The sequence below is a fragment of the Procambarus clarkii genome, chromosome 61 (assembly GCF_040958095.1).
Source record: "Procambarus clarkii isolate CNS0578487 chromosome 61, FALCON_Pclarkii_2.0, whole genome shotgun sequence".
NCBI lineage: Eukaryota > Metazoa > Arthropoda > Malacostraca > Decapoda > Cambaridae > Procambarus > Procambarus clarkii.
Window position 1 is genome coordinate 16,650,371 of NC_091210.1, and position 14,938 is coordinate 16,665,308.

General features: G+C 43.2%; 2 protein-coding genes across 2 annotated transcripts; both read right to left on the bottom strand.

Moving 5' to 3' along the window:
• Positions 1-894: 894 nt before the first annotated feature.
• On the bottom strand, positions 895-8,438 carry LOC138354136 (uncharacterized). Its single transcript, XM_069308016.1, has 3 exons — positions 8,424-8,438; positions 2,249-4,492; positions 895-1,494 (listed from the first exon to the last, which is right to left on the bottom strand). The coding sequence occupies exons 1-3, from the start codon at positions 8,436-8,438 to the stop codon at positions 1,210-1,212; spliced, it is 2,544 nt and encodes an 847-aa protein (XP_069164117.1). The 3' UTR covers positions 895-1,209.
• A 2,817-nt stretch (positions 8,439-11,255) lies between these two features.
• Positions 11,256-13,176, bottom strand: LOC123774340 (uncharacterized). The gene is made up of 5 exons (XM_045768510.2): positions 13,037-13,176; positions 12,462-12,912; positions 12,196-12,367; positions 11,898-12,003; positions 11,256-11,803 (listed from the first exon to the last, which is right to left on the bottom strand). The coding sequence occupies exons 2-5, from the start codon at positions 12,909-12,911 to the stop codon at positions 11,662-11,664; spliced, it is 870 nt and encodes a 289-aa protein (XP_045624466.2). The 5' UTR covers position 12,912; positions 13,037-13,176; the 3' UTR covers positions 11,256-11,661.
• Between the last annotated feature and the right edge of the window lie 1,762 nt (positions 13,177-14,938).

Consider the following 14,938-nt stretch of genomic DNA (forward strand, 5'->3'; position numbering starts at 1 on the left):
ATTTCATTCCGTATTTACAACCTTTTACTAGTCAACATTGTGGGAATTGCTAAGCAACTGTGATGTGGCTTGCAAATTAGCTTCAATAACCTTGTGTTGCAACTTATTTTAAATGCTCCAAAAGCTGTTTGGAAGAAAAACTGGTTTAGAACAGAAGCAGAAGCAGGAGAGAGAGAGAGAGAGAGAGAGAGAGAGAGAGAGAGAGAGAGAGAGAGAGAGAGAGAGAGAGAGAGAGAGAGAGAGAGAGAGAGAGAGAAGAGAAGAGAATAGGAGAGGGGAGAAGTCGGTGAAAGTACAGACATATGCAAGATCATAGATGCCCAATACCCTAGTCTCACATACAAGATCATAGATGCCCAATACCCTAGTCTCACATGCAAGATCATGGATGCCCAATACCCTAGCCTCACATGTAAGATCATAGATGCCCAATACCCTAGCCTCACATGTAAGATCACGGACGCCCAATATCCTAGCCTCACATGCAAGATCCTGGATGCCCAATACCCTAGCCACACATGCAAGATCACGGACACCCAATACCCTAGCCACACATGCAAGATCACGGACACCCAATACCCTAGCCTCACATGCAAGATCACGGACACCCAATACCCTAGCCTCACATGCAAGATCACGGACACCCAATACCCTAGCCTCACATGCAAGATCACGGACACCCAATACCCTAGCCTCACATGCAAGATCACGGACACCCAATACCCTAGCCTCACATGTAAGATCCTGGACGCCCAATACCCTAGCCTCACATGCAAGATCCTGGACGCCCAATACCCTAGCCTCACATGTAAGATCACGGACACCCAATACCCTAGCCACACATGTAAGATCACGGACACCCAATACCCTAGCCTCACATGTAAGATCACGGACACCCAATACCCTAGCCACACATGTAAGATCACGGACACCCAATACCCTAGCCTCACATGTAAGATCACGGACACCCAATACCCTAGCCTCACATGTAAGATCACGGACACCCAATACCCTAGCCTCACATGTAAGATCACGGACACCCAATACCCTAGCCTCATATGTAGTTAACTTAACAGAAATAATAATGTTCTTTGGTACAATCAGATTTGGATAAGAACACACACACTTTATATAAAAAATAATTTCTTACATAAAATGTCTTAGGTATCTCTAGTACATGAAAAACGCTGAAATAAACAGCGATACAGTTTAAAGTTTGTATTTGACTGCAGGTAAGGAACTGCCGCTGCTGCTGCTGCCGGAGGCGCTGTAGGAGGTGGGTGCTGGGTACTGGGCTTGACCCTCGTAGGCCACCTGGGCCACGTAACCGGAGTCGCCACTCACAGTGTAGGTCACCCTCTGCAGGCGTCCGTCGGGAAGCTGGACGTAGTAGGAGCCCTGGGTGTTGTATCCGTCACTGGACTCCTGGTGGCCGAAGTCGTTTCCGGACTGTTCGTCTTTAATGATGTAGGTGAAGTCGTATTTGGCTGGCAACTGTGTGTATTAGATTTATGTCAAACGAATATACTGAGAGACTAACGGGACGATTACATTACAAATACAAAAAAAGAAATGCAAATATCATGAAAATTTAAGATTAAAAAGAGAAAGCAACAGAGAGCAAGATAGTCTCATATTACGACTTTTACCACATCTATAAACCTGACTCATCACATAACTCTCGGTCATCCTATAAGAAGGTCATCCTTTAACCTTCGGTCATCCTATATACTCCTGGTAGCTAATGATTTTCATCAATTATAACCTTAGGTATTTTAAAGACTAACTTGAATATTACAGAAAACATATTAAACTTGTTGACCAGACCACACACTAGAAGTTAAAGGGACGACGACCTTTCGGTCCGTCCTGGACCATTCACAATCGACTTGAGAATGGTCCAGGACGAACCGAAACGTCGTCGTCCCTTCAACTTCTAGTGTGTGGTCTGGTCGACATACTTCAGCCACGTTATTGTGACTCATCGCCTGCATATTAAACTTATTTTAAGCAAGAGACAAAAATTAAGGCAGTCTGCTTTGAAAGACTTAAAATGCATATCACATTTCTCCAGATTATTTCTCTTCAAAGTGCTTCGTAATGGCTTTCACCTGTGTGGAAGGTTTCCTTATGGAGAAAAAACACTTATGAAAGTAACGAAACATTAAAACTGGTTTTTCCTTTCCTTTACACGACAAAAACCAGTTTGATAGTCATGGGTCACAAGGCATTAGCCTCCAAAACTCACCTCATGGTCGTGGGCTGACTGGGTGTGGGTGTGGGTTGAGTGGGTGAAGGGGTTACCTAGGCGGCCGATATTCGCGTCCAGACGTTCATGGGTCTTTTGACTGCCAAGTGAAATAAGGGCATTGCTGACAGCCCGGTGACCTTGGATGGGACCAAGGTGCCCTTCGCTGGTATCGGCGTTGATCTGAGCAGAGCCTGGACGGTCGTGGGTGACAGACTGGTGGATGAGGGTCGACTGCTCCAAAGTCAGACTTTTCTTGGAGGGAATGATGGAGTCTGGGAGAGACTGGAGAGTCGGGGAGTGATCTGACTGCCTGAAAGGTGGAGTGACTGACTGCTTGGAAGCTGGAGTACTACCAGTGAGGAAGATCGACTGTGGATTTGACTGACCAAAGACGTTACCGGAAAAAGAGGAATGTACTTGAGAATGGTCTTTTTGAGCGGAGATTTGATGGTCGTCAGAGAGAATAATTGAGTGTGGGTCAGGTTGACTAGAAAGAGCTGCGTTTTTAGAGAAGAAGATTGAATGCGGGTCTGGTTGACTATAGACTCTGCTTGGAATAGAGGACTGAGAAAAAATATGATCTGGTTGACTGAAGTTTGGATTTTGCTGAGAATAGGAAACAGAGTGTTGGTCTGAAAAAATGGGTATATTTGGGGTAGTGGATGACAGGCTGGAAACTGGAACATCCTCAGAGATGAAATGCCTGTCTGGTCGACTGGCGTGACTGACTGGGGTGGAGGACAGGATAGCAGCGATTTCTGGTCGATTGGAAACAGGAGATTCATCAGAGATGGAAATTGAATGAGGGTCTGATTTACTGTATATCCTGCCTGGGATGGAAGAGTGGGTAGAAAAGGTTTCTGGTCGACTGGAAACGGGAGATTCATCAGAGGGAAAGACTGAATTTGAGTCTGAATGACTGGAAGCCTGTTTTTTTAGGGATGACTGCCTGGAAGCATGAAACCTCTGACTGGAATCTAGATCTACATTAGAGAGGGCAATCGAATATGGTTTTAGTTGACTGTTAACTCTTTCTCGAATAGAAGAGAGAGTTGGGCCGAGATCTGGTCGACTTGAGACTGGAGCTTCAGTGGAGACAAAGACTGAATTGGAGTCTGGTTGACTGTAAACTGTAGTGGGTTGAGTGAAAGCAATTTCTGGTTTACTGGTGACTGGAGATTCTTCAGAGATGAAGATCGAATGTGGGCTTTGGTGTTTGTTAACTCTATATCGTATGGCAGATAGAGTAGGACCCTGGTCTGGTAGAAAGGAGATTGGCCTTTTGTTAGATGAGAAAACTGAATTTTGATCTAGATGATTGGACACCTGTGTTCCAGGGAATGGAAGATTGGAAGTATGGTCTGATTGACTGAAAATTGAAACCTCATCAGAAAGAAAATTTGAATGTGAATCTGGTTGACTATATTCTGGTCCATCTGGGGAAGCCTGTTTGAGAGAAGGATCCGGTTGGCTTAGAACGTAGCCTAGGGTAGAGGATAGAGCACTAGGATAGTCAGATTGGCTGTAAACTGTAGAGCCTTCAGAGAGAAAGATTGAATTCGAATCTGGTTGACTGTAAATAGAGGATAGAGGCCTGCTAGTAACAGCAAATTCATGAGAAATTAAGGTGGATTGAGTGTTCAACTGACCGGAGATTGAGCTCTCATCTCCCTGGAAGACTGGCAGTACGTTATGATTCTCATTTCCTGACTCACGAGGAAAGAAAATGGAGTGAGAGTCGGAGAGGCTGTAGAGTGAGGAGCGTCCAAGTGAATGAGTGAAGTCAGAGTTGTCTATGAACTCTCGGTCTGGAAGACCATTGTCAGGCTCGACGGGCGGGGGACCGTAAGCCTGCGTGATGTCAGGAACCAGTTTGATATCAGGGCGAGGGGTGACATCAGGGTGAGGGGTGACGTTAGGATGAAGGGTAACATCAGAATGAGGAGTAACGTAAGGTTGCGGAGTGATATCAGTGCGTGGGATGACATCAGAGTGCGGAATGACATCAAGCTTCGGAGTGACATCAAACTGCGGAGTGAAATTAGAGTTCAAGCTGATATCAGGCTTGGGAGTGACACCAGCATACAGCCTGAGGTCAGGCGGCGGAGTTGTGGAGGAAGACAGTGCCAGAGACAGGTCCGGATCCGGAAGAGAAGGGGCGCTGGTAGTGGTGAACCAGTAGGAAGGGAGAAAGATGGGTGTAGTGAGGCAGACGGCTGCCAGGTTCCCCACCAACACTGCCTGCAGATGCCAACAAACAGATTCAATTAAAAATAAACATTAGCCTGAGCTCGCAATTAGATTGCAACTGGTCAGTGTTAAATATAATGTATCATTACAAGTTAATAACATGAATTTGCGAATAAGGTTAATATATTAAATGTCAACACAAGGATCTCCAGGAATAGGATGAATAGCGTGGTTTATTTGCCCAAATATTGGCATCCTACACAGTGTGTGTGTGTGTGTGTGTGTGTGTGTGTGTGTGTGTGTGTGTGTGTGTGTGTGTGTCTGCACACACACATATACATGATAGGGGTAGTACTACCCCCACATATACACAAATGTACATATGTGCATATGTAACGATAGTAATTAGAGAAGTACATGTAGGGGGTAGTAGTAATGACAGCAGTAGTCACGGGTGTAATAGTGGTTGCAGCTGTGGTAGTAGAAGTGTGGTAGTAGTGGTAGTAGACATTAATTGCAGTAATTATTAACGTTAAAGACACCAATAAAAATCTGAAACAAGTGAAAGGAAGAACAGATGAAAGAGAAGGTTAGTGGAGAGGAGGTTATACAGAGAAAGGCGAGAGATGAAGAGAAAGTGTAGTTAGTGACCTACTGTTGCTGTAGTGACCTACTGTTGTTATTTTAGTGACCTACTGTTGTTATTGTAGTGATCTATTGTTGCTGTAGTGACCTACTGTTGTTATTTTAGTGACCTACTGTTGTTATTGTAGTGATCTATTGTTGCTGTAGTGACCTACTGTTGTTATTTTAGTGACCTACTGTTGTTATTGTAGTGATCTATTGTTGCTGTAGTGACCTACTGTTGTTATTTTAGTGACCTACTGTTGTTATTGTAGTGACCTACTGTTGCTGTAGTGACCTACTGTTGTTATTTTAGTGACCTACTGTTGTTATTGTAGTGATCTATTGTTGTTGTAGTGACCTACTGTTGTTATTGTAGTGATCTATTGTTGTTGTAGTGACCTACTGTTGTTATTTTAGTGACCTACTGTTGCTGTAGTGACCTACTGTTGCTGTAGTGACGTACTGTTGTTATTGTAGTGACCTACTGTTGCTGTAGTGACCTACTGTTGTTATTGTAGTGACCTACTGTTGTTATTGTAGTGACCTACTGTTGTTATTGTAGTGACCTACTGTTGTTATTGTAGTGACCTACTGTTGTTATTGTAGTGACCTACTGTTGTTATTGTAGTGACCTACTGTTGTTATTGTAGTGACCTACTGTTGTTATTGTAGTGACCTACTGTTGTTATTGTAGTGACCTACTGTTGTTATTGTAGTGACCTACTGTTGTTGTAGTGACCTACTGTTGTTGAAGTGACCTACTGTTATTGTAGTGACCTACTGTTGTTGTAGTGACCTACTGTTGTTGTAGTGACCTACTGTTGTTGAAGTGACCTACTGTTATTGTAGTGACCTACTGTTGTTATTGTTGTGACCTACTGTTGTTGTAGTGACCTACTGTTGTTGCTGTAGTGACCTACTGTTGTTGTTGTAGTGACCTACTGTTGTTGTTGTAGTGACCTACTGTTGTTGTTGTAGTGACCTACTGTTGTTATTCTAGTGACCTACTGTTGTTGTTGTAGTGACCTACTGTTGTTGTTGTAGTGACCTACTGTTGTTGTTGTAGTGACCTACTGTTGTTATTGTAGTGACCTACTGTTGTTATTGTAGTGATCTATTGTTGCTGTAGTGACCAACTGTTGTTATTGTAGTGACCTACTGTTGTTATTGTAGTGACCTACTGTTGTTATTGTAGTGATCTATTGTTGCTGTAGTGACCTACTGTTGTTATTGTAGTGACCTACTGTTGTTATTGTAGTGACCTACTGTTGTTAATGTAGTGATCTATTGTTGCTGTAGTGACCTACTGTTGTTATTGTAGTGACCTACTGTTGTTATTGTAGTGACCTACTGTTGTTATTGTAGTGACCTACTGTTGTTATTGTAGTGACCTACTGTTGTTATTGTAGTGATCTATTGTTGCTGTAGTGACCTACTGTTGTTATTGTAGTGACCTACTGTTATTGTTGTAGTGACCTACTGTTATTGTTGTAGTGACCTACTGTTGTTGTAGTGACCTACTGTTATTGTAGTGACCTACTGTTATTGTTGTAGTGACCTACTGTTGTTGTAGTGACCAACTGTTATTGTAGTGACCTACTGTTACTGTAGTGACCTACTGTTATTGTTGTAGTGACCTACTGTTGTTGTAGTGACCTACTGTTGTTATTGTAGTGACCTACTGTTGCTGTAGTGACCTACTGTTGTTATTGTAGTGACCTACTGTTGCTGTAGTGACCTACTGTTGTTATTGTAGTGACCTACTGTTGCTGTAGTGACCTACTGTTGTTATTGTAGTGACCTACTGTTGTTATTGTAGTGACCTACTGTTGTTATTGTTGTGACCTACTGTTGTTGTAGTGACCTACTGTTGTTGCTGTAGTGACCTACTGTTGTTGTTGTAGTGACCTACTGTTGTTGCTGTAGTGACCTACTGTTGTTGCTGTAGTGACCTACTGTTGTTGTTGTAGTGTTCTAGTGTTGTTATTGTAGTGACCTACTGTTGTTGTAGTGACCTACTGTTGTTATTGTAGTGACCTACTGTTGCTGTAGTGACCTACTGTTGTTATTGTAGTGACCTAGTGTTGTTATTGTAGTGACCTACTGTTGTTGTAGTGACCTACTGTTGTTATTGTAGTGACCTACTGTTGCTGTAGTGACCTACTGTTGTTATTGTAGTGACCTACTGTTGTTGTAGTGACCTACTGTTGCTGTGGCTTGTGACCAATCATTGTTCTTGACAATTGTATTATAGTTAGTGACCTACCGTTGTCGTTAATGATTGTATTGATATTAGTGACCTACTGTTAACGATTGTACTGTTGATAGTCATCAATTGTTATTGATGTTGATTGAATTGATATTAGTGGTCTACTGGTGATGATATTGATGCTGTTAAGGCCATTGACATTGATGACAACGGCAGTCTTAGGGCAGCTGTTGTTGATGACACAGGTGACAACGGCAACTGTTGTTGATGACACAGGTGACAACGGCAACTGTTGTTGATGACACAGGTGACAACGGCAACTGTTGTTGATGACACAGGTGACAACGGCAACTGTTGATGATGATACAGGTGACAACGGCAACTGTTGTTGATGACTCAGGTGACAACGGCAACTGTTGTTGATGATACAGGTGACAACGGTAACTGTTGTTGATGATACAGGTGACAACGGTAACTGTTGTTGATGATACAGGTGACAACGGTAACTGTTGTTGATGATACAGGTGACAACGGTAACTGTTGTTGATGATACAGGTGACAACGGTAACTGTTGTTGATGATACAGGTGACAACGGCAACTGTTGTTGATGATACAGGTGACAACGGTAACTGTTGTTGATGATACAGGTGACAACGGCAGCTGTTGTTGATGATACAGGTGACAACGGTAACTGTTGTTGATGATACAGGTGACAACGGCAGCTGTTGTTGATGATACAGGTGACAACGGGAGCTGTTGATGATGATACAGGTGACAACGGTAACTGTTGTTGATGACACAGGTGACAACGGTAACTGTTGTTGATGATACAGGTGACAACGGCAGCTGTTGTTGATGACACAGGTGACAACGGTAGCTGTTGATGATGACACTGTTGATAACGGGAGCAACACTCCCCCCCCCCTCACCTCATCTCGTTATCATAAACAACGAACTTGCAAAAAAGCAGAGACACACACCAAAAAAAAAAAAATACACGTTTTCTATATATATATTAGCTGTTTAGATGGGTTGATCGGGTTGGTGCGCTTCTAGACAGGATTAGAACGTTGAATTCTGCACGTTGGGGGCAAACGATAAGCTATATTTCGTCCCCCCAATTGAGCTTTGTAATCCAACTTTACCTTAACTATCAACATCTCCCTCTACGCCTTCCTCCTCGTCCCAGCAGCGAGCACAGACTAAAGTCATTCACGGCTTCGCTCGGTCTTTAAATACCCTCGAACCTCGTTCTCCAACCTACGACGTCACAATCAAAATAAAACAAAAACCGGGGGAAAGGCGCCAACTTAGGTCATTGGAGGAGAGGTGAGTAAGAGGGGGGTGCATGACGTCTCAAGCTCCGCCTCCTACTCCTTCCCTGTAGGCACTCAGGAAGAACAGGTATATTGAGTCTTTGTAAATGTCAGCATTATCTGGGCAGACGAATCATGCACTTGTCTTTGCCAACGCATGCATACACACATACATATACACACGCATATACGTATACATAACTGTTGTCAATAACACCAGTCATTGCTGTAAACAACCGATAGCTAGACAGGCGGGATCCAAGAGTCAATGCTCGATCCTGCAAGCACATATAGGTGAGTACATATGTTGGGGAGCCGGTCAGCCGAGCGGACAGCACGCTAGACTTGTGATCCTGTGGTCCTCGGTTTGCCCTATGCCCCCTGTTACCTAGCAGTAAATAGGTACCTGGGTGTTAGTCAGCTGTCACGGGCTGCTTCCTGGGGGTGGAGGCCTGGTCGAGGACCGGGCCGCGGGGACACTAAAAAGCCCCGAAATTATCTCAAGATAACCTACACACCCACGGATATTTGTATATAATTCCAGTTGTCGACGAAAGGGAACTTGTGTGTATATATATATATATTTTTAATAGGTTCGTGTATCTAGGTCCCATCAAGGTCTAACTACTGTCGATTTCAACCGACACAACAGTTTGTTCAACTCCTATATGCTGCTAGGTGAACAGAGTCATTAAGTGAACAGCAACGGGTCAAACAGTCCTGTTTCAACAGGAAATCTAATCCGGTGTTCCTCGAATGTTAGACGAGAATGTAATCTTTGTTCTATAGGACCCTTATACATACATAGATACATGTGCCGTTTCAAATGTAGATATGGTAGAGCCCAATAGGCTCAGGAACCTGTACACCTGTTAAGTGACAAGAGGCGGGACCAGAGAGCCAAAGCTCAACCCCCGCAAGCACAACTTGGCGAGTACACACACACACACCCCACACACACTACACACAACCACTGTAGCTGACTCCATACACAGTTTCAAGTGTAGATATGAGCCCAATAGGCTCTGGAACCTGTACACCAGTTGATTGACGGTTGAGAGGCGGGACCAAAGAGCCAGAGCTCAACCCCCGCAAGCACAATTAGGCGAGTACAATTAGGTGAGTACACACACACACACACACAACCACACACACACTCCACACCCCCCCCCCCCACTCACCACCCACCCACACACACACACACACAACCACCCACACACCAACACCACACAACCACCCACACACACACCCACCACACACACACCAGGAAGTAAGTCAGGAGGAAACAAGGCCCCAGACGACCAACCGGTCAGACAAGGTCTGGTGCTCACACTCACACGACCTTACGAGTGATAACCACATAATGTCAACAGAGGCTAGTGACCAGTGCCCAGCCTTCGACAGTGTTAATGAAGACTTAAGAGGGAAAAAAAGGGCAAGTTAAAGGCTAGAGTATCATAGAGCACAGTTCCCAGCCTTTTTTGTGTAGAGCCGATATATTAAGAGTAAACAGGGAGCACCTACCTGGCTCTATTAGGTTCAACATGGGTATATTACAAACGAATATCAGTATATAATAACTTACTTTAATCAAATAAGTATTTTTATTTGCCTTTTCCTGTTTACTGTTAATAAAACTTATTTTTTTTCTATTTAAATCCGTCTCGGAAACTGTACAGTTTTTAATGAGTTAATACTATTGTTAAATCTAGAGAAAGTTAATTTGTTTAATCGTAAAAATAAGGTAAGAATTTTAACTTGTGTGCAGACTTTCGTAAATTATCGTGGAACCCCGGCCACGGAGACCCATTGATCAGCACCTTGGGGGTGAGTAACTATTGCACAGTGCAGCAACTTTACAACCAGTGAATGCACAATAACGTGAATGAACTCAAACCGACCCAAACATACGTGATAAAGTTTGTTTGTTATGAACCCCATTAAATCTTTCGACCCCTAATGTACGTTGGATCATTTTAATTTTACAATGTTGGTGGAATCCACTTTATTCAATGTTGCTTCAATTAACAATGCAAGACATTTATAGTAAAAGAATGTTAAGTTTGCCTAAAGTTGGAGAGGCCACACTGTTGGGTCTGGGTGACGCTAAACAGGCAGAGGGCGTGGTCCAGGATGAACAAGGTCGTTACAGTCGCCAGACTCGGGGAATAGGGAGCCCCCCCCCCCCCCCAAAAAAAATGGGGGACACTGCTCGCCAGCTACATAGTCCAGTATTTAAAAACTATTAGCAACATACCATTATTCACCATGTTTGTAAAAAATATATTCATAATCTGCCCGTAGTCGTATAAAACAGACCATCTTTCAGTAGCATAAGGTTTAAATCACTCATTTTTTGTTAGTAATAAAGGTTAACTTATTTAGCATTACACGCTCCTAAACTCTTCAGCGAGTAGTTACACAATTTTAGTTTTAAATAAAGCGACGAGAGGATAGTGCGATAGATAAGTGGATAAAGAAAATGGATGGATTTACTGGCATCGCTCGGTAACCCCCCCCCCCCCCCCCCCAAGTTTGCTATGTAACCGAATGTTAGTCTAATTTGGTAAACGAAAATATTCAAATACCTGGTGAATATTAGTCTACGATTTGACTAGTTCTGTAGGCAGCAAATCAGATGGGATATAAGAAAACTTTGGAAAGAGTAACTTCGAAATTTAATTTCTATATTTGAAATATGTAGAGTCTAATACCAGGAACCAAGTAAAGCGATTCCCAGATATAAGAGGAACCAGCCATTGACCAGGCTACGAAAGTTACTGCAGACTATAGCAACTTGTTAACTGCTTAAAGCTAGTAGGAAGTGTTTCCACTAGGTAACAAGACTTATTTTTAGGACATCTTGTTTAAGTACCGGGTAATTCGTACGAAGTCACTGGCATGATAAAGGCAGAGCCAACAGTTTATAACATCAAATGACATTTACTCATTTAAAGTAGTCAAGTTTGCTAATCAGTCAATTAGAATGTGGCAAGAGATTTTTTTCCTAGTACATTCAATATATGCATTAATTAACAGTCTAGAGTACAGTGGTGGACATGTTTCTTCAGAGGCTGGTCTCACAGATGACAGGCTTACGGTGGTGACAAGCAATGTCGTGCCATTTAATACCATCACGGTAGAAGTTGTTGAGCACCCCAAGACAGTCTTCGTTGCCCTCACGGTTGTCTGGCTGTGGTCGGCCGAACCTGGCAAACCAGAAAATGATAAATTTAGTCTCAAGTTGCCCGTTATTGCGGTATTATTAGATACAGTGAAAGACTTATAAGTAGTGATACAAACCCTCCAGTATGAGACCAGTTTGTGTAGGCGAAGCTGTAGCCAGAGGACCATCGCCAGGTGCTGGAGCCCTTCTTGTTGCCACTCGTCCAGATGAACTGGACAGCATCTGGAAGAAAAATTTGGAACTTTTAATACTGCTCCAAGTTATATCAAGAAGTTACCCACACTAAGTTAGCATACAAGACGCAAGCTTGTGTGGCAGGATAATCTTTCAACGGGTTGTAAATCAGTCTTTACTAAGCTTAATTTCTAGTTTAAATACCATACGAGAATTTTTGCAACAGTAAAGCAACCTTACGTTTAGCGAGGACACTCGTTATGAAGTCGTCCTTGTCCTTTGTTTCAATACTAACACTCTTGAAGCCTCTACCAAGGTTGGAGCAGTAAGAGTTTGCTTGATCCCAAGTGTTAGCATTGGAATTTACACACCAAGAAAAGTGGTAGTTTGTACCGAGTCGCGATTCGTGTACCTGAAATATTACGAGTTTAAGTATACTTAGTTTACAGAATGTGGGTGTTAAAGTAATGTGGAAGTTACAATAATTTTTAACTAGATTAACTTACCAAACCTCCTGGAGTTCCGCAGGTGGAAATTTGTTCCCTTCTAGATTCAATCCTTGAGGGAGTTTGAGGCTGAAATGGAGGTTGTGCAACGGGCTGAGGGGCGGAGAACTGCTGGGGCTGAGGGGCGGAGAACTGCTGGGGCTGAGGGGCGGAGAACTGCTGGGGCTGAGGGGCGGAGAACTGCTGGGGCTGAGGGGCGGGAAAAATATAGAAAGGTTCGGGTTGGAAGACAGGAGCCTGGATATGTCTAGAGTCTTCCACTAGTTGTTCAGGGACTTCAATCCTCGGAGCTCGAGGAGCAGATCCTGGGGACGGAGGAGACATAAGGAGCGAGGAAGAAGCCTGCGGGTGTCGATCAGGAGACGGGAAGAGCACCAATGACCCATCTGGAGCCACGTAGTGATCGCCGAGGACGCCACTTGCACAAACCAATAATATGAAGACGATCATCCTGCAACAATCGTCTAATATCAGCAACAGAAAAGGGTTAAAACCCAAGTAAACACGACTGGATAGTATTCAATATTACAAAATATAAATATAAATTTAAATCACGACAAAACACAGTCTACTACCTGGAAGGTGTAGCTGTTGCTGATGCTCTGAGAACACTGTCGACTCCTCGCCTCGTTGTCCCTTATATTACCTAAACCCCCCAACGAAACTGGGCGCTGATTGGCTGATATTCATGTTAAACTACCCCCCATTGGTTCACATTTGGCGGGGACTGAAGTGTTAGTGATTAACAGCCAACAGCCACTCGTTCGCTAAATACGGACGAGTCTCAAGTAAATCACTAATTAACCCCAGAGTGAACGACAGGCTTCGTTGTGTACTACATTTATCGCGTGATAAACATACTGTATTGACGAGTATTGTATTTAGTTGATTTGTATTTTATTGTAGGTGTATTTGTAATTGTATGTAATCATTTTATTGAGATTTATATGGGTCCTCATTACCATTTAGCGGTTTGTTTAACGTCATTTTTCCAAAGGACCTATTAGTGAGTTAGTTATCACTACTTGAGAAGAGCAAGTTTGGTGTTGGCCTGGAAGCCTATCAACCTCTGGAGGGTTATTAAGGCCACCGCAATAACTTATTAATGTTGTTTCAGATTCAGCTACTTGGAACAAAAGTTCCGAGTAGCACGGGCTATGGCGAGCCCATAGTAACTTACTAACTAGCAAATATACATTGTCCAGGACTATATACACTCAGCGTATATACAGAGAAGCGTTGTACACCTCTTAGCTTACGGGCTCACTATAGCCCGTCCTACATGGACATTTCGTTCGGCATAGCTAAATCTTAAACCTCTCATTTGTAGGGGCTATTCATGCCCGTGCCATCTAATGGATGGCTTAATCTTCATCAATTAATCAATCTTTAGTCCTGGAGTATCTTCAGAACTAAAGTATTCTTGTTGGTTGATCAGTACGCTATTATGGTGGTCTTAATAACCCTCCAGAGGTCGAAAGGCCTTAAGCCCATCACCAAACCAAACAGGAACATAGAAAGTTAGACAAACAAATGTAACAGCAAAAGCAAACTCTATTTCAGAAATGAAAACAGGTTCCTGTGTTTGTCATCCACAAAAAACACAAGTAGAGGTTCTCGGGTTTTTTCTGCTTCACGTGGTGTTGTTCCCTTGTAATTTCTCTCTCAGCGAAGTGACAGTAACCAGATGCAGGCGAGGAGTCACAATAACGTGGCTGAAGTATGTTGACCAGACCACACACTAGAAGGTGAAGGGACGACGATGTTTCGGTCCGTCCTGGACCATTCTCAAGTCGATTGTCCCGTTCTCTTAATGTGCCACAACGTACAGAATACAATGTTCTAACGCCAACCTGAAACTCACGACCCCAAGCTACCCCACCTAACCTAACCTAACCTAACCTAACCTAACCTAACCTAACCTATCCTAGCCTAACCTAACCTAACCTAACCTAACCTATCCTAACCTAACCTAACTTAACCTAACCTGACCTAACTTAACCTAACCTAACCTTATCTGACCTAACCTAACCTAACCTAACCTAACCTAACCTAACCTGACCTAACCTAACCTAACCTACCCTAACCTGACCTAACCTAACCTAACCTAACCTAACCCAACCTAGCCTGACCTAACCTAACCTAACCTATCCTAACCTAACCTAACCTAACCTAACCTATCCTAACCTAATCTATCCTAACCTATCCTAACCTAACCTGACCTAACCTAACCTGCCGATGCACAGGAAATGTGGATATTTACGAGTCGCTACTGTCCATAGTACTTGCTAATGTGTACATTGGGGACCATTACGAACAAAATGAGACGTATTAATATAGAAAAAAAGGTTGTATTAAATCATATAATAACTATGGGAAGTTATGGGTAAGAGGGGTCTCAGTAGCGCAGTAGTCTGTGACCGCAGCTCATACCTAAAGGACCCGGGTTCAGTTCCCAGATCGGACAGAAGCGTTTG